This window comes from Balaenoptera physalus, assembly GCF_965194825.1.
Source record: "Balaenoptera physalus genome assembly, chromosome: 16".
Lineage (NCBI taxonomy): Eukaryota > Metazoa > Chordata > Mammalia > Artiodactyla > Balaenopteridae > Balaenoptera > Balaenoptera physalus.
Genome location: NC_138898.1, coordinates 4,215,768 through 4,242,754, shown reverse-complemented (window position 1 = coordinate 4,242,754; position 26,987 = coordinate 4,215,768). Strand labels below are relative to the sequence as shown.

At 46.5% G+C, this 26,987-nt stretch overlaps 3 protein-coding genes across 4 annotated transcripts; 1 reads left to right on the top strand and 2 right to left on the bottom strand.

Moving 5' to 3' along the window:
• The first annotated feature begins 346 nt into the window (after positions 1-346).
• On the top strand, positions 347-11,423 carry TUBB1 (tubulin beta 1 class VI). Its single transcript, XM_082430776.1, has 4 exons — positions 347-2,979; positions 5,313-5,421; positions 6,080-6,190; positions 6,301-11,423. The coding sequence occupies exons 1-4, from the start codon at positions 2,923-2,925 to the stop codon at positions 7,377-7,379; spliced, it is 1,356 nt and encodes a 451-aa protein (XP_082286902.1). The 5' UTR covers positions 347-2,922; the 3' UTR covers positions 7,380-11,423.
• Positions 11,286-15,278, bottom strand: ATP5F1E (ATP synthase F1 subunit epsilon). Its single transcript, XM_082430775.1, has 3 exons — positions 15,120-15,278; positions 12,893-13,019; positions 11,286-11,443 (listed from the first exon to the last, which is right to left on the bottom strand). Exons 1-2 carry the CDS (start codon positions 15,149-15,151, stop codon positions 12,896-12,898), a joined length of 156 nt encoding a protein of 51 aa, XP_082286901.1. The 5' UTR covers positions 15,152-15,278; the 3' UTR covers positions 11,286-11,443; positions 12,893-12,895.
• A 734-nt stretch (positions 15,279-16,012) lies between these two features.
• On the bottom strand, positions 16,013-25,839 carry PRELID3B (PRELI domain containing 3B). Of its 2 annotated transcripts, XM_082430671.1 has the most exons (7): positions 25,691-25,803; positions 24,973-25,183; positions 21,606-21,774; positions 20,359-20,448; positions 19,844-19,914; positions 19,620-19,722; positions 16,013-18,082 (listed from the first exon to the last, which is right to left on the bottom strand). In XM_082430671.1, exons 2-7 carry the CDS (start codon positions 25,008-25,010, stop codon positions 17,963-17,965), a joined length of 591 nt encoding a protein of 196 aa, XP_082286797.1. In that variant the 5' UTR covers positions 25,011-25,183; positions 25,691-25,803; the 3' UTR covers positions 16,013-17,962. The 2 variants fall into 2 exon arrangements, with proteins under 2 accessions (XP_082286797.1, XP_082286798.1); XM_082430672.1 differs by lacking the exon at positions 24,973-25,183 and having other exon boundaries at positions 25,691-25,839.
• Between the last annotated feature and the right edge of the window lie 1,148 nt (positions 25,840-26,987).

The following is a 26,987-nucleotide window of genomic DNA, read 5'->3' as shown; positions in this document are numbered from 1 at the left end:
CTGCTCAAACTCGCCCAGCTGTTGGTCTGCACTCAACAAACATTGACTGAGGCCCTGTTATGTATCAGGCACTTTGGGGACTTAAAGGTGAAATGACACAGCAGCTCCCGTGCTGGTGAGGAGATAAGGCAGGAGTATAAGTAATGAGCAAACACGACCTTATGTGGAAACTGCCACTAAAGCTCTGGGGCCGCCAAAAGGGGGGGGGGGGTGTCCCTGACCCCCCAGGGTCTGATCTCCTGCTCCAGCCTCGGAGTCTGCTGGGCAGGGGAGGGCGGGCTGGGCAGGTGGGGACACAGAGGGAAGAGGAAGGGGTGAAGGCACCGGGGGGGTGACTTCCTTGGAAACCGAAAGGTTCATTCTGTGTATGTATATGCATATATTTTCTTTAATTGAAGTATAGTTGATTTACAATATTGTGTTAGTTTCAGGTGTGCAGCACTATATATATGCATATATATATATACTTTTCTTTTTCAGATTCTTTTCCCTTATAGGTTATTATGAAATATTGAGTATGGTTCCCTGTGCTCTACAGGAGGTCCTTGTTGGATATCTATTTTATATATAGTGGTGTCTATCTGTTAACCCTAACCTCCGAATTTATCCCTCCCCTCTGCATATTTTTTAATTTGTGAAAAATACTGCTAAGCACATGCAGATTTCTTCCTCTTGGATTTACCCGGCCTCCTCGTCCCCTCTTTACCTTGGGGAGAGGCCGAGTTTGGACCTGAAGCAGCTGTGGATCATGCGGTCATTCAGCTTTGAGTAGAAAGAAATGTCCAAACTAAGAAATGTTGCCAGAGTCCTCACCTTGTTCTCAGTTTGCAAAGATTCACCCATTGTTAACATCTCCCCACGTTTGCTTAACCTCTCTCTCCATGTATCACGTTGTTATTGCTGCCCAGCTGTTTCAGAGAAAGTTGCACGGTGACCTTGAATACCTGGCAATATCTCCTGAAAACAAGGATTTGCATTTGCGTAGCCCCTGGGCTAAGATGGATTTCAGAGATTATAACGTGGCTACACGGTTATTATCCAATCTACACAGTCTGTATTCAAATGTCCACAATTGTCCCAGGCGTGTCCCTTACAGCAACTCCTCCTCTGGTCCAGGACCTGACCCAGGGTCACACGGGGCTCTTAGTCGGCACGTGGCCGGTGAGGTCACCAGACAACGGACAGGAGAGGTCCTGCTGCTGACTCCGCGGGACAAAGTCCTTCTTCCCCACCTGTGGGCTTCCCTCCCAGTGTTCAGCTCAGGTCTTTGCTCTGCGGTTGAACTCCTGGGAGTACTAGAGGCTATCTTCCCCAGAAAGTCCTTTGGCAGTAACTTCCCTGCCCATGTCACTGACCTCACGTCGTGGGCCCCCAGAGGCCTGTAGAAAGGCACGGGGTTTAGGAGTTGACAGTCAGGCTGGGGCGTGCGGGGTGAGAGGTGATGGGTGGGGGGCTGCTGGTGGGCGTGGTTTGCTGGGAGCCCTGGGCTGAGCACCTCCTGTGTGGCCAGCCCTTGCTGGGCGTCAGGGAGGTGTGGCTGGGAGTCCGTTTGGGTCTAGGGGACTTCATCGTCTGGTAAAGGACCCAACGGCAAACAGTGAGCCCCCCGTGACAAGAGCAAAGGGGCAACAAAGCACAGAGCTGGGGGGCGAGGGGGCAGCCAGGCCCTGGTCTGGGCAGAAGGCCCGACAGAGCAGCTGCAGCCTCTGCATGAACAGTGGCCTTGGCATGTCAGGGAGGGGCTCGTGAATGCCAGTGTGAACACTGGGCTGGGCGAGAGCAGTCGTGGGCTGAGAACCCGACGGCCCAGCGTCGAGGGAGGTGTCTTCCAGAACCGTCACCATACAGGCTTTCTCAGGACCAGAGTTTGGAGGCGGTGCTGGGAAGGAAGCTTGGGGCCAGGTTAGCAAAGGCTTTGATGGCAAGCCGGGGAGTATATTTTATTTATTTTTTAGAAGTTTTTTTTTAAGTTTTAATTTTTTTTTTTTTACTTTTTTGGCCACACCTTGCGGCATGTGAAATCTTGGTTCCCACACCAGTGATCAGACCCACATCCCCTGCATTGGAAGCGTGGAGTCTTAACCACCGGACCGCCAGGGAAGTCCCAAGCCAGGGAGTTTAGATTCTACGTCTTGACTGCGGTTTCCCAAACTCCCAAGAATCCCATGTCACCCAGACAAATTTGGCCAAGTTCAAAAAGCAAACTTTCTCTTATTATCATTTTACTACTACACATATTAGTCATTTTTTCTATTAACATCCAAGTATACAACGTAAAAACTGTCCACCCGGGTTCCCCTGACAGTCACCTCAGCGCCACCAGTGGCTTTCAGACGAAGCACGGCTGCAGGCGAGGGAGCCATGGCAGGTTCTTGAGGGAGGGTGGGGAGACGTCTTAGTGGTTGTATGTATGACTGTGGTGAAGCCACTTCATGCTCTGGGATTCGTGCCCTCATCTGTCAAGCGATGCGTTTAGACAACAGGATTTCTAATAATACAACTGGCTTGGATGGGAAGGTTCTCTGGAGGTGGTCCTGGTCACCCCAGTAAGCTAGGAGCCTCACCAACTTGGGGCCCGGAGCCAGCGCTGGGGCCCAGAGTCCACCATGGAAGGCCTAGGCCTGGTGCCAGACTTCCACGCACCTTGCACAATGGCAGCCTTTGGTCTTGAACTCTAGGAAATGACCGGGCAATATTCCGTGTTGGGAGAGGAAAAAACTCCCCCTCCACAAGGACGATAGGGGGAGGGCTGGGGTTGGGCCTCTGGGCTGGACACACCCTCGGGTCACACTGGGAGGTAGCCTGGTCAGCTGGTCCCATTGCTGCGATGACCAGAGCTGTGTGGGGCTCACAGCGGTGACGGGCGGCTCTCCCAGAGACTGGGGACCCTGTGAAGATCTTGCCCTTGGGCACAAAGCAAGGATGCGTGAGATCGTACACATTCAGATCGGCCAGTGTGGCAACCAGATCGGAGCCAAGGTAAGGAAAGTTCTATGACTAGTGCTGGCCTTTCCGTGATCCACAGTGCAGCCAACTCAGAAAAACCCCCTAAGTTAGCAGGGAGGACCGGGAGCCCAGCAGATAGAGGCGCTTGCCGGGTATCTGACTTACTAAACGACACCGGTAGTTCAAGAGACCCAGGAAATAGTAAAGGCTTAAAGGGTTAATTTAATTCATGTTAATTTTGTTGACAGTTACATGTGTATAATACACCTGTCAACTATTTTTACTTTGATCACCTTAGCAATGAACTTTTCATATCTAAAACCAGTAAGTTGTCTCAAAACAGTTTTCCAAAGTTTCTTGGGAAAATTTTTACATCGTATCACTAAGATATCTTTCCCTCCCTCCCATGTTTATGTTATAAAGTTAAAAAAGATCAACTACTATTTTATTTCGAATGCAACAGAAAATGAAAGAGGTAAACCTAAAAGTTTTTTGGGTCCAGCAGCAGAAATAATTAAAATATATCCTCTGGAATATAAAAGTTTTTCTCCTTCCCCCTTAAATTTTTCTAAAAAAATACCTGGTACTGTTGGCCAATGCTAAAAAACAGATGCCAGAGCCCAAGGTCTCCAACCCTAATTTTAAGATGATCAGTTCTACTATATAACAACTATCTCTTTGCTATTTTGAAATTACTTTTACTAGTACGAATTGCATTAAAAATTTAATTGCATTAAAACTTTAAAAAATTTAAATGTGATAAAATGGTATAAAATTTACCATCGTAACCATGTTTAAGTGTACAGTTCAGTAATGTTAAGTATATTCACACTGTCGTGCCTCCAATCTCCAAAATGCTTTTCTTCTTGCAAAACTGAAACTCGGTACCATGAAACACTAACTCCCCATTTCCCCTCCCCCTGCCCCTGGCAGCCGCTATTCTACTTTCTGTCTCTATGAATTTGACAGCTCTTGGTGTCTCATGTAACAGTGTTTGTCCTTCTGTGAGTGGCTTATTTCACTCAGCATCGTGTTCTCAGTGTCCATCCCTGTTGTAGCCTGTGTCAGAACTTCCTTCCTTTTTAAGGCTGAATAATAGTCCACCCTATAAAGAGACTGCCTTCTGTTTATCCAGTCATCTGTCAATGGCCACTTGGATTGTTTCCGACTTTTGGCTATTGGAACTAGTGCAGCTATGAAAAAATGAAAGTCTTTTAATACAGGTGTTTAAAACCTGGGGCAAAGAAAATGACTGCTTGCAAAGGAGTTGTCATCCTTCCTTGCCGAGTGATAAGACGTTCAAAACTAAAACACACAGAGAAGTGGGAGGCATGGGCCCCAACTGCTCTGAAGTTGGAAGATAAGATGGAGAAAGGACCCCAGGAGGGAGTGGAGGGTCTAGACAGGGTCTCAGCTCTGAATCCAGATCCCAGCAACTACTTATTATTTGGGGCCATAAGAACTTTAAGACACATTTAATTTGTGGTGTGAGAGAACTTAAATTTCTTTCTTTTCCCACACCCTGAAGAGTGCTGATAATTTACTATAAAGTAATCTTGTTCATAAGACCAAGGCCACATCAGAGCCATCATTTACAAGATGTGGCTGGGAAAACACCCTTGGGGATTTTAACATAAATGAATGTATTTTCATTGCACTTTACTAGGTGCTCCTTCAGGGTAATGAAAAGGGGTTATCTCAGTACCTGTTTCCATTCCATATAAAGAGCTTGGCACCTACCTATATTAATAAACACTGTAATGTGATTGAAAGTGTAGTATGTTTCAGATAGTTACAAGAGAACAGCTATGCATAATTCTGAATTGAGTGCATACCTGACCACCCAAATGCACACAGTTTAAAAGCCTGCATAGGTGTCTTAGTGATGGGCTTTTGGGAAAACTGCATGAAAATAAATCTGCAAAGTGAAATGAGATATTACTGTGAAATCAGATAAGAATTCAGTTTATTTTCATGTAGTGGGATCTATACTTTACTAGCTGCAAGCACCGTAAGGCCAAACTAGAGATACGCTTCTGATGTGAAATTCTAAAAGGACAGCATTAATGTACACAAGGGCCTGCATTTAATAGGAGCAAAATCCAATTTAATATTTTATGTGTTGACATTTTTATTGAAGCAGTTCAGGTTGACATAAAACTCAGTCTTCACTTCATGGTGAGCAGAGGTAAGGAGTACGTTACGCCATGGGGTGGGCAGTTAGGGAAAGGGCCCCCGAGATCATGCTGGGGAGGGAAGCAGGCCCAGGAGCCCTCACTTCCTGTCTTTCTGCTCAATGCGCTGTCGCCGACCTGGCGCTCGTCGGGGTCCCTCTGGACACTGACCTCCCCTCCTTCTGCTTTCAGTTCTGGGAGGTGATTGGCGAGGAGCATGGGATCGACTGGACCGGAAGCTACCGCGGGGAGAGCGCCCTGCAGCTGGAGAGGGTCAGCGTGTACTACAACGAGGCCCATGGTAGGCCCTCACTGTCAGCCCCCGTCACCAGCCCCAGGGATGCGGCAAAGAGAGGAGGTCCCGCGAGACCAGAACGCCAGACGGGGGACGTCCCGAGTGACCGAGGGCAGGACTGCCCACTGGAGGGTCACTGGTCTCTGGTCACTGGAGGGGGGCACACTCTCAACACAAGCAGTTTAGGCCCCGGCCTTCCTTTCTGGGTTTTATTTTATTTAATGAATTAATTTATTTTTTAATTTTTAAAACATTTTATTTCAGCTGTGCTGCGCAGCTTGTGGGATCTTAGTCCCCCGACCAGGGATTGAACGCGTGCCCTCGGCAGTGAGAGCGCGGTAGTCCTAACCACTGGATCACTGGGGAATTCTCCCTTTCTGGTTTTTAAATAAAAAGTAGAATCATTTCGAATAGGAACAAAATCCCTGTCATTGGCAAGACAACAAACAAAACGGACAACGATGGAAAAAGTTACTTCTGCAGCATTCTACAGATTTGTGTGAATTTTGTTGCAGTCCAAGATATGATTTCCAGTCTTTCTACCAAAGACACCTTCTAGGAGGGCTTTTTTCTTCTGGACCCGTGTCACAAGGGTCTACTCTGATGCAACATTAACCTTTAGAAAAACAGCAGTTGGCTGACTTCTTCCTATTTTTCCACGCAGGTAAGAAATACGTGCCCCGAGCAGTCTTGGTGGACCTGGAACCTGGAACCATGGACAGCATCCGATCCAGCCGACTGGGGGCCCTCTTCCAACCGGACAGCTTTGTCCACGGTAGGTTTTCCTGGAAGGTTCCAGCGGGAAGAGAGGAGCGCCTCCTTGTGTGTTGCTGCCAACACCCTTCCCCCGACCCCGGCGGGCTAACCGAGTCCCTTGTGCCGCAGGTAACTCTGGGGCCGGCAACAACTGGGCCAAGGGCCACTACACGGAGGGGGCCGAGCTGGTGGAGAGCGCGCTGGACGCGGTGCGCGCCGAGGCCGAGGGCTGCGACTGCCTGCAGGGCTTCCAGCTCGTGCACTCGCTGGGCGGGGGCACGGGCTCGGGGATGGGCACGCTGCTCCTGGGCAAGATCCGCGAGGAGTACCCCGACCGCATCCTCAACTCCTTCAGCGTGATGCCCTCGCCCAAGGTGTCGGACACGGTGGTGGAGCCCTACAACGCCGTGCTGTCCCTCCACCAGCTCCTGCAGAACTCGGACGCCTGCTTCTGCATCGACAACGAGGCCCTCTATGACATCTGCTTCCGCACCCTCCGGCTGGCCACGCCCACCTACGGCGACCTCAACCACCTGGTGTCCCTGACCATGAGCGGCGTCACCACGTCGCTGCGCTTCCCGGGCCAGCTCAACGCCGACCTGCGCAAGCTGGCCGTGAACATGGTGCCCTTCCCGCGCCTGCACTTCTTCATGCCCGGCTTCGCGCCGCTCACGGCCCAGGGCAGCCAGCAGTACCGCGCGCTCTCAGTGGCCGAGCTCACCCAGCAGATGTTCGACGCCCGCAACACCATGGCCGCCTGCGACCCCCGCCGCGGCCGCTACCTGACCGTGGCCTGCATCTTCCGGGGGAGGATGTCCACCAAGGAGGTGGACGCGCAGCTGCTCGCCGTGCAGACCAGAAGCAGCAGCTGCTTCGTGGAGTGGATCCCCAACAACGTCAAGGTGGCCGTGTGCGACATCCCGCCCCGCGGGCTGAGCATGGCGGCCACCTTCATCGGCAACAGCACGGCCATCCAGGAGCTCTTCGGCAGGATCTCCGAGCACTTCTCGGCCATGTTCAAGAGAAAGGCCTTCGTGCACTGGTACACGGGCGAGGGGATGGACATCAATGAATTTGCCGAAGCCGAGAGTAACATCCAGGATTTGGTGTCCGAGTACCAACAGCTTCAAGATGCCGAGGCAGTTCCGGAGGGGAAGGAGGAGGTCGGGGGGGAGGCAGAAACGGAACCAGGAGATAAGGGGCATTAACCACGAGAGAAGCTGTGCGGGGCCGGCCGCGGCGTGGGGTCAAGTCCAGTGTTCTCACCTAGGAGGAGTGAGTCCCCGCGGCCGGCCCCGGCCGGTTCCGCACCGCAGCACCGCGAGCCACACGCAGCCACCCAGTATTAGCTTCGACACAGGACTGCGCGGGTGGGGCAGTACTCGTGGGCAGTAGGGTCTTCTACTGGCACCGACTAACCTTGAAGGGCTTCATATTGCCTGCCCACTCTAGTCGCTTCTTTTTAATAGCCAGGTGAATTTATGGTAAAGCGCTCCCTCTGTTTAAAGATCTGGATTGGCTATTTGCTGTATGCCTAGCACCACGCCAGGCATCAGGGCTCCACACGTGCACGCGTGGGGAGCCACTGCAGTTGAGGTTAAATTGTAAACGCTGTAGCTACGCTGGTAAGCGTCCCGGGATCTGTACTTGGCATCCCGGGCTGCTAAGGCTCTTCCTGCAGGTTCTCTCTTAACTCGCTGCCCGCAGCCCACCTGCTCACACCTGCCGGCCTCCAGAAAAGCCAGGTGACTGCTTGGTGTGCGGGAGGTTCGCAGAGGTAAATGGGCTTCAGCGTCCACTAGTAAATTGTGGAGACCGTGTGTATGTTTCAACGTACCAACTGCAAAGGGCAAAAGGGAGGAAAGGAGAGTGGCATTCCTTCCCTCGAATACCCGGGCAAAAAAATAAAAACCAAAAACCAAAAAACGACAAGCAAAACTCGACAACTCCAATCCTCTGATCTTTATGTCTGAAGAGCTAACTTTTAACATACGTGTATTTACATACTTTTAAGTTTCTTATTAATGTTTGATTCTGGGAATTCATTAATCATCATCTTTGGTTTTCCTTGTAAAGGCTATTTCGAAATGCCCATTTCACTTTCATGCGGCGATCACCTCCTGAAAGCTCTCTATAGCTGCTCTGTTCTTTAAAAGGGCACAGGCGCGCTCGGCAACCATTCAAACGGAGGAATTGAGCAGCGGTGGCTGCGCTGTCCTTTGCGGTTACGGAGGACATCGTCTCATTAGGGAACTTCTACAGTTCAAATTAATTTGCAGCAGTTGCCATAAATGTTTGCATGATGATGCAGCTTTAACCATTACATGATTTTAATCTGCTCACATTACAATAGGACCAGATACGCAAAAGCGTAATCAGATCATCCATAACTTCTTAATTACAGTTTACCTGTTCCTGACATACAGCACTACCATCCCTGCCGGCGCCGTAAGGGTTTTAATGGCCTTCTAGAATTACCACGGAGCTGTCCTATTTGATCCATGGGTAGCTGGTAACAGGAGGAAATATTTACTTGCAGGCAACTGGATTTGCTCTGTAATCTGCAGTAATGAGGTAGCCGGTGAATGGGTGACAGCAGCTCATTTTGAGAAACTTCACTCTTTTCATGTATGTCTCATGAGGAAGTAACTAAAACATGTACCAAGAGAAAATTAAGTCTCACTGTTGGTATCGTGACAAGTCTTCTATTTCCAGAATTACAAAAAAAAAAAAAAAAATCAAATACTTTCTACTTGTGGTTCAAAAAGCACTAAAAACAAAAGTAGATTTAAAAGTAGATTTAAGGAACTGCACCTAAACTACTCCTAGTTTGAAGTTCATAACTTCCTTAGATGCTAAAAAGACTTATAACCTGTGATTACATAAGAATTTACACACATGATTCCTCTAGCACTTTTTTTCACTTTCTCAAATCTAAAAAGGTAATTAAATAGATACAAGAAAGGACAAAGATCTAAATTAAAAAAAAAAACCCTGCTAATTTATATTACTGTAAAGATTTTTGTTTGCTCAACAGTAATCATTAAAATAAAAAGAAATGCAATTTTAAATGGCTAAATTGCTTTATTTCTGACTAAATAAATTCCTTTTCTTGGAATTCTAACCGTCCAGACTGATTAATGTGAGTAGTTAAAAATATTTTCAGAATGCATCTCACCATCCTACTCTTTCGTATGGTAGAAATAGATTAAAAAAAAAAAAACCAAAAAAACACTAGAAACCAAAAGAAATCTGTCCCCTTTGATTTTGAAGAGCCTATTCCTTTAGCTGTACGGTTGCTACAGCGACATTGGTCTCTCGGAGACCAAGACGGTAGAATCCGAATTTTAGAGCTTGTCCGATTCCTTCACTTCACACACAAGAACACTGCTTGAGTGAAGAGACTGAATCCCTCACAAATCACTCAGGTGGTTAGTGAAATACCCGCAACAAGATCTGATCAGGGCCCCCTGGTAATCCGGACACAGTGGTCCTGCCAGCTCCCAGCAGGGCATGAGGCAGTGCATCACAGTATCGGTTCAGGATTTTTTAATCACAAAGAGCCTCAAAGAATCTTTACTGAGCAGTGAATCTGTCCTTTACTCAGTTGACTTTTAATCCTTTCCATACCACAAGCCCTGTCCCTAAGTCTCATCTCTAATTATCCCATTTGCCTCCCCAATAATTGACTTCTCTCTAATTAACTTGGCTGGAGAGAATTTAGCCCTTTGCCTATCAGTTACTTTACTTGCCTGCTACCAAAAAGGCCCCACGGCCTTGTGATCCATTTAGTCCTGTCCCTGTAATGAAAGATGCCTCCTGGTATCTTAACTGTGGGGACCGGCAGCATGACAACTGAGGGGCCTTGACTTCAAAAGAGCAGGACAACAGCCTGAGGCACAGGGGCACAAGGGGCTCGGAGGCTGCTTCTGTCCAGCCCTGCAGCTCCTCCTCGTGTGCCCCATGCCAAGAACGAGATAAAGCCTGTAGGTCAAGTGTCCAGGGCAGGAAGTCCTCTCCAGAAGCCAACAACAAAGGCGTTTTCTTGCACTCATCCTTGGCATGGCGGAGTGGCCGTGATAAATTATTGTTAGCTTAAGTACCAAGCTGAGAACCTGTCCTGGGGCAGAAGCTGAACGGTGTTTCAACATTTCCTGTCCAAGTGTAATTCTCTTATCTCCACAAGTGGGTAAAAATCAAACAGTTAACTTTGCAACTTTGTAAACTTTGGGGTTTTACCGCCAAGTGCCTTCAAGTTTCAAAGAAAGAGAAAAACACCCCACTGGCAACAATTCTTCAACCCTAAATATTTAATAAGTAAATGAATCACCATGAAAACACCATGCACCTGCTGTAATGATCACGCCCTAGACCTGCAGTCCAGAAGCTTAGCTTTTCACCTCAGCTCGGCCATCAACTCGGTAAGCAAGTTCCTGAGTGGCTTTGCCTCACTTCCTATGAGAAGTGCTCCCAGAATATAAAGATTCACTTATAAGACAATGTGAAAAGTTATCTTGTGTTTAGTGAATTTCAACAATAGTACTTCTCGGTAGCTTTGAAGTGAACGGAAAATGAATACTACAATTTAGTATTTCTTCTTCTCATCTATGCTTTCCACAATTATCCGCACTCAGCCTGCAGAGTGGCACCCCCTGGATACGCCTGCCTGCGCAGAAGGACGAGGCCAGCAGACAACCCGCCCCACCCCTGACCCCAACCCACTGCTCTGACATGACGTCTGCAATTCAAAGATAAGGGGCAAGACAGCCTCAATGACGGTGCCCAATTCTGTCAATTATGTCACGAAGAAGAGAACTTTCTCTTTTGAGACGTTTTCAGAATGTCTCCTGGATCCCTCTGGTCACTAGATATGATATCTGTTCTCCCTTTAACTTTTTTTTCTTTTTTTCAGCTGCGCGTCTTGCAGGATCTTAGTTCGCTGACCAGGGATCGAACCCGTGCCCCGTGCAGTGGAAGCTCGGAGTCCTAACCACTGGACCGCCAGGGAATTCACTGTTCTCCTTTAAAAAGCCCTGGTTCATATGATCATAATCCTGCAGTTGTGTGGTAGTTCCCAAACAGAAAAAGTCCGAGAGAAACCAAAAACCAACAGCAAGAGTGAACTGTACTTTAATTTATTGGCATTGTCCATCTATGAACAAGATAGGTTTTTTTTTTTTTTTCCACGAAGGGGGAGCGTTTTCAATCTGCCATAACACGTGCCCACACATCTTCACCATGAACATGCAGCATTTCAAGCTGTAGTCAGGGTCTAGGAGGAAAAGAGAAATAGCACGTTGCCAGTCCTTCATGTTTTCTTAAAAATCCAACACGAATAGGCAAAGTAACTTCCTTATAATGAGCAGTATAATATGACTGCAGATCCAGTTCACTCGGTTGGTGATAAACCCTGGCTCTCAGCTGTAAAATGTGCAGGTTCACATGCACTGCCTTAGCCGAAGAGGCACTTCCCTGCTAAGTAAAACCAAACACTCTCCCCGCAATAAAGAAACACTCTGCCTTTAAAAGACGCTAAATCCCCCATGCTGCGGCGGTGGGGCTGCGTCCCCAGCACGATGGATAGGGAATGGTCACTGCTGTGCTTACCGGAGCTGGACACTACTTCCTGGCCCAAAGCACATTACAAGGTGGAGGGAGTTCGATGCCGAGTCTGGCTCGGCCATGCTGCAGGCAGAAGCTGGGTGATTTTTCTCAGTTAGCTCGTTGTTAAAACAAAATAACCCAACCTAAAACCAGGTCTCATTCCTCAGAATTATGAGATCAGACAGAGAGCCCCAGAAAAAGGGCTCAACACCGCATCTCCAGACTTGTAATAAAATATTTACTAATTCAAAATGAAAATGAAAAGTGCTTTGGAAAGACAGTTCCAATAAGTAAAATCGCTCATAACCACAAGCTGCCAAAGGATTACTATTTATCACATTTCCCTGAAACTGCGGGTCTGAAGCTTTTTTAAAGCTAAACAAGAAAATTAAATCAGAAAAACATTTTTCTGGTAATTTGCCTCGCTTGATCTTCGAAATAATGATGTCAAGAAAGCAGTTTAGAGATCAAATCACTTTAGTAGTTTGGAACACAAAAGTCTGAACTTATCAACTGTACGAAACTGTCTTACTTTGCATTGCCAACATCAGAAGTAAAATGAACCAAACTCTGAAAACATAAATTTAGCAAAACAGTATTCACTGCAGGGTCCTGCTGATTTTATTGCTTGATAAAATAGCAGGACCCTTGCCTGTACTTGTAGCCCTATGTTCGGGAAGTAGTGATTTGTGAGAACATTAGCTAGCAGATGTGGGGGAAATAAAAACTCAAAGAACTGTAATTTTTCATGCTCCTGAACTGTTACATAACTCCAATAACAAAGTGGGGAGTTTATCCTCCGAATTATTTGATTTTGTGCAGACACATGAAAACAGGTTTAATTAAAATAAGATGGCTTTCTACCTAGCACTGCTCAATGAACTGAAAATCAACGTGGCAGTTACTTCCGCTTGTCAGGGCCTCGAAATGACATTATTTGATGATGCCATGGGGCTTCCACAACCTGTATGCCTGCCATTATCATCTCACTAACTAACTTCTAAATGTGCTGATGGACCAAATGCGGACAGAAGGCAGAACTAAAATTATTTTGATTTTTAAAAGCTCTCTAAAAACTTAAGATGCAACTCTTTCTCTAAATCCACCAGCAACTTACAGATTATTCCTTTTTCACTTTCACAATTTTTACGCTGCTGCCAGAAGTCTTCTCGGTGTTTGCTTTGAATTCCGTCTTCAGTGCATCCCTCACTGCTTTTGCACAGATCTGGGAGTATCGGATGTAGCTGGAGGAACACGAGAGACAATATAAAGCTAATTATCAATGATCCAGCCAGACTGGCTGTGTGACTGTGCTTTTGTTTTTCTTCCTATACTTTTCATTTTCGTTGGATTGTACATCATCGTAGAACTGAACTTAAAAAGTACTAATGCAGGGCTTCCCTGGTGGTGCAGTGGTTAAGAATCCGCCTGCCAATGCAGGGGACTTCAGTTTGAGCCCTGGTCTGGGAAGATCCCACATGCCGCGGAGCAATTAAGTCTGTGCGCCGCAACTACTGAGCCTGCGCTCTAGAGCCCACGAGCCACAACTACTGAGGCCCACGCGCCCCAGAGCCTGCGCTCCACAACGAGAAGCCACCGCAATGAGAAGCCTGTGCGCAGAAACAAAGACCCAACACGGCCAAAAAAATAAACAAATTAATTAACTAATTTAAAAAAATGACTAATGCAAAAGGAATCTATACAAAGAAAAAGAAGTGCAGAAAGAAATGTATCAAAGTCTTAATTGGGATTAGGTGATTTTTGCTTTTTCTTCTTTGCAGTGTTTTCTCTTTAATACATATTAATTTGAAATAAAAGATGCATATATTAGAGAAAAAAATCCCACAGCACAATAAACAGTTCTAAATGTTAACAGAGGGTATAATATGAGTGTTTTTTTTCCACTTCTCTATTTAAAATTTTTTCTTCTATTATTCTTACAAGGTAAAGTATACATAATTAAAAGAGAAAAAAAAACTATTTTGAATTAAAACAGCTCTACTTCTGATTATTTAAAGATTTTCCTGAGAATACTGGATTCTGCTTCTCAGGTCTGCCATTGAAAATACTTCCCAACGAAGGTTTCTAAATTAAACTGAGAAGTCCTTATAGAACATCAGCAATTCTAGCAAAATATCTAACAGCCTGCTTCCTGTTTGGTAGATGGACTCCCATCAACATCTTATTTTCCAAAACATGTCAGCTCACTTTTTACACTTTTTGAAAACAAGAAGGACAGAGGGGAGGGGGCTGCGACTATTTCCTCATGTTTTTCAGGTTTGTTTTTTTGGGCCAGAAGTAGGAGTTCCAATTCTTGCTTCCACTCCTACTAACTGGTGAATTTTAAGCTGTTCCCTCTTTTGGGCTAATTTACTCTGTAAAAACAATAGAACAAAGCAGAAGGATAATAGTATTTGCCCCACTGGTGGTAGGGAGGAGGAAAGACAAAGTGTGGAGAGCAGGACTGCCCCACCTGTCTCGTACTAGGTGCTTAATACATGGTCCCTCTGACTGCGACCATCATCCTTCCAACTGTACAAAACTCTGCTTGACCTTGGAAGTCAGCACACACGTGCGCTGCCCACAGGCACACACCCACAGACGGTCACTACTAGGAGGTGCTACTTAATCTGGTCAAGTAACAAGGTGTGTTAACCTGAGCCAGGTGAGCAGCTCAACTGGGTGCACGGGCAAAGAAACCAGGTGTGACACCTAGATGCATGGTGTCTCCATTTCACCAGAAGCCATGTCCTCCAGTGGGCTCCATAGTTTGGCTTCCCAAGAGCCACCACTCACCTTGTGGCAGAGCTTTTTACACCTTACCAAGGGCTTTCACCCGTTTTACCGATAAGGAAACCTGAGAGCAACAGGAGTTAATTAAAAAAAAAAAAATGGGTGTGCCATTCTAAAAGGCCCCACCTTAATGCTGGAACGGCCAGGTATGGTGACCGTGGTTACCTCCAGAGACCTCTCTCCGCTCCTTCGAGTTCTCAAGTTTTATGTGGTTCTGTTACTTCTAGAACGTCAACCGAGTGTAACTCAAAGGACAAAGGCCCCGCGGGCGAGAACGCCATCCTCGGGAAGACACGGCACTTGTCGAGCGCGTTCACGGCGGCGCACAGGTGCTCGGCGGCGCCCCCGGCAGGTGCGGGCAGGTGCTCGGCCCCGGCGCGCCCGCATCCCACGGCCGTGACCCCGGCCTCCCCGTCCGCAGGCCGCCATCTTGGGGCCGCACTCGCCGGGACCACCCCCACCCCCGCCGCGCCCGGCGTGACCTCCGACCCCGGTTCGCCCCGGACCTCCCCGCGCCCCAGCTGTCCGCCCCTCCCGACGCCCGGCCCTACCTGAGTCCAGCTTGTCGCCAGTACGCCACCATGATGTCGCGAGAGGGGGCGCGTCGGGCCGAATCGCGAGGACCCGTCAAGGTCGGCTCAGCGTGCGAGCCGGCTGCCGGAAGGTCAGGCCTGAGAAGCGGAAGGGGCGGAGCTCCAGACCTGCCAATCCCACCGCCTCTTTTCCCGCCCCGCCCCGCCCCCCCGCACGGCCTCTGCCGTCTCGTCGCAGAATCCCTCGGGCGCCGCGAGCCAATGGGGGCGCGCGGCCCGGACCGCAGCTGCCAATCCCCGGGCGGGCCGGCCGGCCGCGCGTTCCTATTGGCTCCGCGGGCTTCCGTATTGGCCCTGGCGGGGCGGCGGGGCGGCGGGGCGGCGGGGCGGCGGGGCGGCGGGGCGGCGGGGCGGCGGGGCGGCGGGGCGGCGGGGCGGCGGGGCGGCGGGGCGGCGGGGCGGCGGGGCGGCGGGGCGGCGGGGCGGCGGGGCGGCGGGGGCAAGAGGGGAGCAGGAGAGAACGCGCGACCGCGTAGCTTCGGGAGCGCGAGACTCGGGGCCGCGTCGAGGTCGGTGTCGGGGCGCACGCCCCCGACCCCGGACCCGATGGCCGCGTCCCGACCTTGATGTTGACAACACTCAAGCATGTCCGCCCCGAGTTAACAGTTAAAACGAGACGCCCCTCGACAATCCCTAGGGTTTCAGGCCGGCCCGGGGCACCAGAATCTGGCCGGGGAGAATGGACTGGACATCGGAGGGAGGAGGGGAGGAGGCACAGCGCGTCCAACTTACAGACTCAACCTCGCGGCGCAGAGCCGGCTCGAGCGCGCGGCAATTAGGTGAATTCTTACAAGGAAAAACATTTCTTTTGCTCCTTAGTTATTAAAAAGAAATTATAATCAGGAAAAATATCATAGTTAAACGGAAGTTTTTATTAACAGGAAGGTTTTTCTTAATTCATACAAGATCCATCTTTAACATTAAACAGGATAATATGCTCCATAGTCCAAGAGTCCAATTCTAACCCATGAACACTTTACTCCAGTTTAGTCCTCTCGAATGCCTGCTATGTTATTTATATTTTAACAGGTAAAAGCCATTACCTACGAGCTACTTAACGAAAAGTAACTACACTGGAAGATGAAAATCTATAGAATTTTGTCATTAGATCAGAGTAAAAAAAATCAAACAGGATAAAATTTTGTTTAGAAATCTTTTTATCATTAGGGTATTCTTATACTTTTCAGAACAAGTATAATGTTCAGAAATTATACAAGGCAACTTATTAAATATTATTTAGCAATGGTCTGTTTAGTTGAAATGTTATTTTAATTGTAAAAACCATCTCCGGTTACAAAAAATAATCAAAAACCTTATTGGCTTTAACTTGCTTTTACAAATGTCCTAAGAAGTCACAAGCTAAACAATACTTTAAGTAGAAAAACAATAATTTTCAAATAGTTTGGTATACTATTTTTGTGGTTTAGGTACATATATTAATTGGTTTCTTTTATAGGAAACCTGACTAGAAGTTTGTCACTTTAAGTACTGTGAAATAAAGGCAAGAGCTCATCATCTTTTAACAAAAATATTCTGTATGCAACAATTCCCAGTATCAAAGATATTCTTATTTAGTGGTTGATAATTAATTGCCTGCTACAAAATACAAAACAACATTTACTGGATTGTTTTTCAGATTGCAGCTGCCCACTGGCATCCAAAGCAAGGATTTCCCATAAATAAAGGCTGCAAAGCAATTCACATACTGGTTAGTTTAGGTCAATGCTCTTTTTTCACCCTATTATTCTTTTTTCTTCTCCACTGCCCCCATCCCCCGCAGTGATACGGTATTATTAAAAACATTAAGTCCCTGGGATTTATGCTTCAGATCAAGACATCATTCGAGTAATTTCAAATGATGTACAGCTCTTCACATAAAAAAGATGTTTTGTGGTCACAATTACTTCAAAAAGTAACTATATTCAAATAACCTGACATATCATGCTTTAGCAATTACAGAACCACGATTTTGACACATGGCAATTTATAAGTTAGGCAAATATGAAATGCTAAAAGATGTGAACAGCTGTTCTTCTGTTTAAGTTTAGAGTGCTGCAAAATTCTGGTAATGATTTTATTTTTTCAGTTAACATAACCAGCCCACGACACAGCATACTAAGTCATAAAGTACAGATCCAAGGAAGGTAATACCTTTACTAAGTTACAAAACTTTGGCAAATCAATACAGTACTCTTTAACACAATAAAATATATTTTTGTTGGAGTCGTTTATTACTTTCGTGATAATTTTTACTCCAAAAATGTTGAGTACCAAATTAAAACATTGTGATTTTTAATGGTGGTTTATAGCAGAGCAAATTATTTTATACAATTAATGTCTTTTTAAAACTATACAGTTTCTCCTTTAAAAGTGAGTTCCCTCATGCAAGTTCTCCAAGTTTATTGCAGGGCAGTGGTGGGTATGTAAGAGGTGGCTCTGCTTGGTTCTGGGGTTGGTCCAAAGACAGGTAGAGTTCCAATGCGTGAAAAGCTTTAAAATTCTACCTTAAGGAGGTTTAATCAGCCAATACCAATTTTCAAGTACTTCTCAAAAATTGTTAAATTTTTACATAAATACTGGAATCCTCAAAATCAGACAGTCATTTCAGACAACACTAGTTTCAGCCAATCCCTTTTATTTAGAAACCCTGCACCTCTTTGTTTTGATCAAGTCACATAGTCCTTCTTCAGCTTATTAAAAAAACAATTCTACCGAAAATATAGTTGTATTTTTTAAATAACAAATAAATATACTGCCAGCTCGTAGAGACCTGGGGAACTGGGTGTTATCAACTTTCACGATCATTTCTCCACAAATGCTGCTGCTGCCATTGGTGTCCTGATGCTCCCTCTTGCCGAAGCCGTCAATTCCTCAATTTCAGCATTTAATTTATGTATTACCCACTCCATTGCTTCTCGGCCCTTAAAAAAAAATCCAACATGTTTATTCTTACCAAGTGAGAGCAAAGGCACCTGTCAAATAAACGGCACATCAGGAAGTAACAAGAAGCGGTGCACGCATAACTAAACCTCACCAGGACAGGTTGTTTTTACCTTTGCTTTTTTTTCTCTCATGTTATTTACCAAATATCAAATGCCTTGAGAAAATGGCTTGATCTATATACTGATTTTAATTTTAATTTTTGCAAAAGATGTTCTCAAAAGAATCTACAATTAAACGACAGTGATGTTTTACTTATTTATGATTAGAATGGTTCCCCTTTTGGGGTGAGGTCAAACTCCTTTTTTTTCTTTGTATGTCCATATTTTAAACCAAAATCCTGTACGAGGCTCTGAAGGCTCTGGGCCCTGACTTCCACTTCAACCACTCTCCTGGACCCTGTGCAGTTCCTTGAGGGACGGAACAGGAGCATTTCCTGCTTCCTGTCTCAGGGCCTTTGCATACGCAGCTCCTCTGCCTGGAATGCTTCCTAGCAGGCCCCTCATAGCCTACCCACCCCTCATTCAGAACTCAGCAGAAGCATCACTTACTGAACACTCATTAAACACTGTCATACCTTTCTGTACTTTTCCTTTCCTAATGATGTGTTGTATGATTAATGTCGCCTTCCTCTTAGTTCCACGAGGGCAGGGACCACGTTTGTTTTGCTCCCCGCTGTATCCCCAGTCTAGCCTAGCACTCTGCCTGACACAGAGAAGGCATCTATGAATATCTTTTGACTGCTGAATGATTATATTAAACATGTGTTATAAAACAGTACATCAGGCATCTCTTTCTCTGAACTTACTTTATTTTAAATCATCCATTCTCAATCAGGAAAAAATTAGTTGGGGGGCAGTGGAGAAAAATGTCACTTTTTTCATGTATAAAGCACAGACATATATCCATTTATCTATATCTACAGATATAATCTGTAGTATTAAATAATTTCATGGGGTGGGGGTAATTAGGGGAAAAATATCTACAGTGGACCTGGGCGTGAAGGGAGACGATAATGAAAAAAAGGTTGGGAATCTATGCTTTCAACAGCGATGCACTGCTACACGGCTCCCCCCCTCCCTCATGCTGGGCCCAGGGCTACAGGCTTCCCATATTATCTCATTCACTCTTTGCGCCCAACCCTGTAAGGTGGGTGATTAATCTCCACTTCGCAGACAGGAAACTGAAGCAGAGAGAGGTTCACTTAATTAATTGCCCAAGGTGAAAGGCTGGTCAGAGTTACAGCTGGGACGTGGACGCAGGTGGGCTGGACCCCAGAGCCCATGCCAGCAACTGCCCACATCACCTCGCACTGCAGTGGCTCAGAGTCAGCTCACAAGGACAGTGCTTCCAAGAAACAAGACCCAGGAATAAGAGCAAGCAGGGAGGGACTTCCCTGGTGGTCCAGTGGTTAAGACTCCACGCTTCCACCACAGGGGGCGTGGGGAACTAAGATCCTGCACCCCCCCAAAGAAAAACAAACAAAACAAAGAGCAAGCGGGGAGCAGCCTTACTTACTTTATTGGCATTTGACGATATCGTGCTTGCCATCAGTCCTTCGAGGTAACTGCCGAGACTGACCCCTTTCACGGTAATTATGGCTTCTTGAGTCAAAACAGTTCTGGAACAAAACACATTTACACAGCTTCAGGATGACCTAATTTTCATTTTTCAAAGAAATATTCGATTAAAAAAATTAAAACACACTGTAAAATAGGTTTGTTAAAATATTTTTCACTTACTTTTCTGGGTCTTGAGGATGTGGTTTGTATATAAGTCTCTCATCTACTGAAACCATATTTGTAAATGAAATCTATAGAATTAAAAAAAAAGTCAAATCATTTTGGAAACCAAGATTAAAAATATTTCCAAAATTAATTCACAAACCAAAACCTTGCTAGCTAAATATACAAAACAGCAGCAAATAAACCACTTTGATATTACTGTGTAAAAAGAAGTTTTCACTATTCATTGCTTCCTTTTTATCAAATAAATAATAAATTTGACAAAAGCATCATAATAGTAATAACATGCACATGACGCCAAATTCACTTTATTGAGTGCTGTCTCCTAGAAATAACAGGCAGGCTCATTAGAGCGCCGAGGCTAAGCTGCAAACAGGCAGAGACAATGCAGCATCTCAGTACTGATTTCCTAAACCAGGCTGAAGAGCATACATTTGTGTACCAACTACAAAAGAGAGAAAAAAACTAAGCCAAATAGTTTAAAATTAAAACAAAAGGGAGTCCAGACTTACATTAGTAGATTTAAGTTCCATCGTTTTCTCTACGGGATCCACTACAGAATGTTCTTGCACATATGTTTTGGTTCTTGCTGCACCAATAAGCTAAGTAAAACATTCAGAATTAGTAATCAGAGGAGGAAGGATTTCTTAACAAGTGTATCAATATTTTATGTGAAGGTAAAAAATGTGTTAATATTTTGAACCAAAAATCTGTTTTCATAAAAAACATGGCAAAGCGACAAAGGTCAGAAAGGAGGCCCGTTTAAGGGTAAAAGGACTTCACACACCGCGAAGGAGATGAGACGCCCAAGACACAAGCAGAGGCGATTAGCAACCAGCTGCTGAGAGCGTACAGAGTACAAGGCAGGACTCGGGAACTGCCAAGGTTGAGGGTGGAGCAGTGAGCCCGACTATTCGGGAAACAGGGCATCTGGAGAAAGGAGAGGTTTGGAGTGTCTGTCAGCGTTTTCCTAGCGCAGCCCAAGCGAGAGGACGCAGTGGCTCCGGTCTCCAGACAGAAAACCAGCCACGTCAGGATGAAGATAACACAGCACATCCAGGGTCACTCCCTGTGCTCTGTCCCAGGCCAGTCCCAGCCCTGTTCATTCCTGCGTCCACACCGTCTAGTGCCGTGGCGTGTGCAATGGAAGCAAATCGTTGCAAAATGTGTACTTTACTTTTCTGAGGGGGCCCACTTTCTAGAAAAAGAATCTCTACAGACAACTGGGTCCACTTACACCAGGGTTCTCTCCCATCACGATAAACTGGCACCCCACTTTCTTGCTGGTTAAACTGGCTCACTAAAGCCTGCTCCCTTGAAAGGGCACAGAATTGCTTTTAAATGTACAGGTAGAAGCACCAGATCTTGGAACAAACACGGCAGCAGCAAAGTGAGACCATGCTCCTCACTTAACAGGCGTGGCCACCACTGACCACAGCAACTGTCAGCTAACAACCAGCACCAGACCACTGCTTCCACATCTTAAGCTGCTGGCAAAGTAGGAAAAGCAGAATAAAACTTCTAGATTACAGAGCATTAGCTGGCTTCCTTCAGGAGGTTTTATCGGGTGCCTTCATGAAGACTGTAATAATATTTCCAATTCATTATACACTCATAACTCAAGTTTATTATAATACAATTTGAACTGATGCAAAAATGACATTCAGAATCGGCTCCCACAACCTATTTGAAATTATAATGTCGTTTAGAAAACTTCTCTACAGCAGTCACATTGCTTCAGGAATAAAGACACACTTACAGATTTCACAATGGAAGGCAGTCCCCACTCTGTGCTGAGAAGTCTATGGCTGTGCAACTTTCCAGAGAGATCTACGTGTCTGTCCAATACATCAACTCCAACCACACTCGGGTTCATCGGGTTTGGGTATTTCTGCATTGCAGCTGTTGTAACAGTTTCCCATGGGTGGCTGCCGACAGGAATAAAAAATCAAACATTAAAAAATACGCATATAAATTAAACCATTTTTATAACCCATCAAATTAGTCTTTACAATTAAACTTTACTTAATTTACCTAGGGAAGGTTATTTTCTGAAACGTTGACTGAAAGATGATTTTGGGAGGCTCAATCTACATTTTGCACATGTGCAGATTTCAGTATTTTTTCAGCACACAGGCTATGTGGCATCGCTGATGCCGATAGGTTAGAATGACCCCCAGAGCGCTGCAGTACCGTTTCTTACGGCATCTTTTCTACTTACCAGTGTCCACTCTCACATGTCAATTTTGTTTCTAAGAATTACTGTTTCATAAAAATGTGTTTTACAATTATGTTCTACAGAAACAAACAGCAAAAAATATTACTATTATACCATTTACTCTTTTGTCTGACCCCACTTCTGTGAAGCCATAAAGAAGTAACAAGAGCAAAAGAACGTATAGGCACTACAAATTCTCATAGGGATTACAAAAAGATCCAAAGCATTACTGATTTAAATAACATAATATTAAACATGTATTTTTCTCTATTAAGGTAATAAATAATAGTGGCCCCTCCAGTCAATCGTTATCCATTACTTTCCTCAAGAGTGATTCTGATTTGTTTTGAAAAGGTCACTCAATACAATAAAATGTTTTTTTAAGGTGCTCCTAATGTGCCACTTTCTAATATTCTCTCTTAATAAGCATTTGCTTGTCATCTAGGATCGAGATGGTAATAGTATCATGGAACTGGCAGCATCTTTATATTCTTCAGAAAGCACATGTACTTGGGTGATTCAAAATGTGATGTACATTTGTTCTCTTCACAACTTATCTGAACAACATGCTTGTACCAAAGATATCCATTTCAAATGAGCTTCTTATTAACTACAATGAGCCTTAAAAGTGACTGATTTTACACGTCTTCACTGAAAGGAAAGACAAGATCTGGAGATGGTGTTTCAAACTACACTTACCGATAAACCACACAGCATGACTTTTTATTTTTTGAAAAGCAAAACACCACCATTGTAAAGCAATTATACTCCAATAAAGATGTTAAAAAAAATAAAATAAAAGCAAAACAAGTAGGCAGTAATCTATTTCAACTTTTCAGAGAACTAAGCCTGACAACTTTTCGTGGACAAAAGGAAAATCTCAGCCCCACTCATTTTGCAAAACCCTGGACAACCAGTAACATTACTCTTAATGCCTTCACTTTTGCTCTAATATTATACAGAAATGAACCCCATTCTGTTTTTAATCTCAAGCCTTATTCAGCAAACAGTGCAGGTATATAAGCGGAGCTACTTCATAAAGCTAAACAGTCCCCACAAATAGAAGTGATAGGGGCCAAGCACTCTGATCGTTACCAAGGACACTATCTAACATGAGAATCGGATGAACCCTTCCCTGTCTCCATCTAGTCATATACCATGGGGAGGTGGCTTCCACGCACTTATCTCTTCCCCCACCTCCTTGAAAAAATGAATAATTGCAAGGCTTCAGGGTGGTTATGCATTATTTGTAAGTCAGTCCTTCTCTCCTCTCTGAGCCAACCTGAAAACACTGACGTTGACTTAGCTTGGACGAAGACTGCTTTATAAAACACGACTAGCTCAAAAATCACAAAGGATGCATATTACAATTAACAATCTTCCAGTAATTCACTTTAACTGAATTAATGAAATCATGTGAAAAGACTTCACACTGCAAGACATTCAAAGATGGCCCCAAAGGACAGTCAGTCAGTAGAACCTGGTCGTGCTTGGTGAGCTGTCCAATTTTTTCACCTATAAAACGAGGTGGGGAACACTGCTAACTCCACCGAGGCAGCAACAGTGTCTTTATTTATTTACCAAAGTGGAACCAATCCAAAGAACAGTACCTGGCACTTAGTGGGCCTTCATATTTGTTGAAGGAATCAATGAACGACTTCAACTGATGCCAACTACATGCTAGGCCTCAGAAGGAAGCACTGGAAAGTCATAGACGGGAAAGACTCAGAATGATGACTTAGATGTTGTTAGTTAGTAACACCCTTAAGATAGAAAACACAGGGAAAGCATAAAATTTGAGAGGGGAGATAAATGATTTCATTTTCAGGGATGCTGAGTCTGAAGAGCCTGCAGGACATGTGAGTAGAGATACCCTGCTAAGACCTGAAAATAAGGATTTTAAGTTCAAGAAAGACTGGAGCCCAAGGTACAGATTTGGGTGCCAGAAATGTGTATATCAGCTGGGACCCTGATCAAAAAGTCCAGATTATCTGGGGAGAATCAGGATCAGCGCTTCTTCTCCCAGGACACACAGAGCATTTATGTGAATGTCTATTTTCTGCGAGGAGAGTCCCAGAGCTTTCATCAAATTTCAGAGAAGCGTGCAACAAAAAGAGAAAGACTAATAGTCCCTGATGAAATGAAAGAAGGCCAACAACAGAATTTCACTGAACATTTACACTGAAAGGTAAGAAGAGAGGAAAGAAAACATTAAAGAAAAGGGCCGAATGAGTGGGGAGGAGGGGTAGGAAACAAGCTAGGGAGAAAAGTGGTAAGGAAGAAAATTCTAAGGAGACACAGTGCCAAGAACTTCTCAAGCATTTAAACCCAGAAGAGAACTGCAAAGAAGAAATCATCCATGATCCCAACGGCTGAAACTGAGTAGTGAAAAATGTGACCTGGTTAAAGAACACTGAAAGGACTACAAACTTAGGCTCTTTCCCCCAGGAAGATTGTAAACATTAGGGAGAAAAGAAATCTGCCCCCTGATTCTAACATTCTCTACCTTCCAGGATCCAGTGGACTCCTGCATGTGTCTGATTCACTGAGTGTGTGAAAAGCCTACAACTTGTTTTAAACATTGCCCTGGAAATAAACTAAAACATATTGCCAAGCTAAAAAAATTAAAACAGTGTGGCAACAACAGCCAGACCACTGGGATAGAACAAATAGCTCAGAAATGGATTAAAATACAAATCACAAATGTCTTAGGAGGAAGGTGGCATTTCAAATGGGTGAGAGAAAAAAAGATTAGTCAATAAAGAGTGATGAGACAAACGATCAACAATTCGTTCAGGCAAAAATGATACAGGTGAATAAATGCGTGGTTCTTTTGTACAATGAATCATGGAACCAGAAGGGAATTTAATTCCCAACATCCAACTGGTGTAAGGCCTATTTTCCTTACCAAACGTTTCTCCCTAACCAACAGATGTTAATGAACATGGCCTCAAAGACATCTCAGCGCTGTCAGGCCCTGACGACACCGTCCGTCGTCGTCGTCTTCCATGTCTCAGACGAAAATGCGTAACCCCAAGATCACACAGCTTGTTGGAGCCAGAGCTGGACCTTGGACTCCAATTTCAAGGCCGTAAATTCTAACTCCTCAGGTCAACGGGCTGCCGGAAAAGGTCCGCTGCGTGGTCGCCTGAGCTCGCCCTAAGTCCACATTCTGAAGCAAGGAACTCCACCAGAAGATACTGGAGCGACCAGCCTCTCGACAGCCCACGATCCTCGGGGCCACGACCCACAAGGCTCAGCAAGGCCCCACGTGGCAACGGGGCGCCTCTCCCACCCCCAGCGCCGTCAGGGACCTCGTGCTCGGCGACGCCCCCGCCCCCTGAGGGGGCGTCCCCGGGAGGCAGGCCGCCAGGGCCCCTTCCCCAGCCCCCTCCCGGACGGGTCGTCTCCCCTGGGAACCCATTCCTGGGGTGTCCCCGGGGTCGTGACCTTCGTCCCCGCCCCCAGGGCTCCGAGGCGCTCGGGCCCAGCTCCCCCAACCAGGCCCGACGCCTAGAAGCTTCCTGAGGGCCGCCCCGGCCTCGCCGCGACTCCGGGCCCGGCCTGCCCTCCCACCCCGCAGTTACCCCATGCCCCCCGCCGACCTGCCCCCGCCCCAAACGTACTCAAAGACATGCTCCGAAGTCCAGATCTTCATGATGCCGGCGGCCCGCGCGGTGTCCGGGCAGCGGTAGGGCACCGCGAGGTAAAGAAGCCACTCTTTCCCCCGCCCCGCCCCTCAGCCGCCCCGGCGGCCGCCCAATGCGCACGCGCCATCGGGCCCGACGCGAGGGACGTCCCGACGCGCTGCCCCACGCCCTATCCCGGCCTGGGTTCTGCCCCAGCCTTGCGCGCGGCGCAACGGAGCCCCGCCCCTTAGCGCCAGGCTCACCGCGCCGGCGCAGTTCCGAGGGCGGCGCAGGCGCTGTGCTGCGCAGGCGCGGCACGCGACCTGCGGTCCGCCCCCTCGCGGGCGTCGGCGGGAACGCCGACCTCTGGGCAGAGTTGGGCCGGGCTCAGCTGGTTCTTGGGCGCGCCGCCCGCTCGCCCTCCTCGCCTCCTCGCTCCCGCCGGGCCCGAGCTCGCCTGGCGTTACGAGGACTGTTGACGGATCCAGTCGGCCCTCTTACACTGGCATCTCCTGTGTGTTCGAGGTTCCCTTGAGCAAATGTTCATGGTGCCCCATTAGAAACTTCCTCCTACCTGCTGTCTCAACCCAGGCTGTGGAGGGTCCATCGTCAACCAGCTAAGCGATCAACCAAGCAAGCAACCAGCCAAGCAGGCAGTCAGCCCTGTGCTCGTGCCACCTGCCCTCCAAGAGGTTTTTGCCCCTCGGCGGGGAGAAGAGACACAGAGTACACCGGAGAAGCTAACATCAGACAGTGTGCTTAGTGCCCAGTGGAGGGTGTAGTTAGGAAGCACGAGTGCTCAATGGAACAGGTGGAAAGCCAGCTGGCCCAGGGATTACAGGATGGCTCTCAGCTCAGCTGTCAGCGCCGCCCGCCCTTCCTTTATCACCCTTCCTTAGAGCTCCTCTAAACCTTAGTTCCTCTGACACACATCCTGTTGCATTTTTCTTAGCACTTCTCGCTCTTTGAGATCATCTTGTTCATTTGTTTAACTTCCACTCAGATGTAAGCCCTTGAGGGCAAGGATCTTGCCTGCCTTGCTCAATAATGATTCTCAGTAAGGGCTCAATGGTTATTTATTGAAAAATGAAATAATAATTCTTCGTGGAATGAGTGAATTACTGGAATCATACAGCCACTAGACTGTAAGCGCCTGACAGGGAGGGTCTTGCCAGACTTGTCCAGCAATCCCCCTGCACCTACATAATCCCTGGTTGTTGCGTAAATGAATGAATGAGAAGGACGTGAGGGGGCAGGATGGCATGGCATGCGGTTTCATCCACATCACGAGATG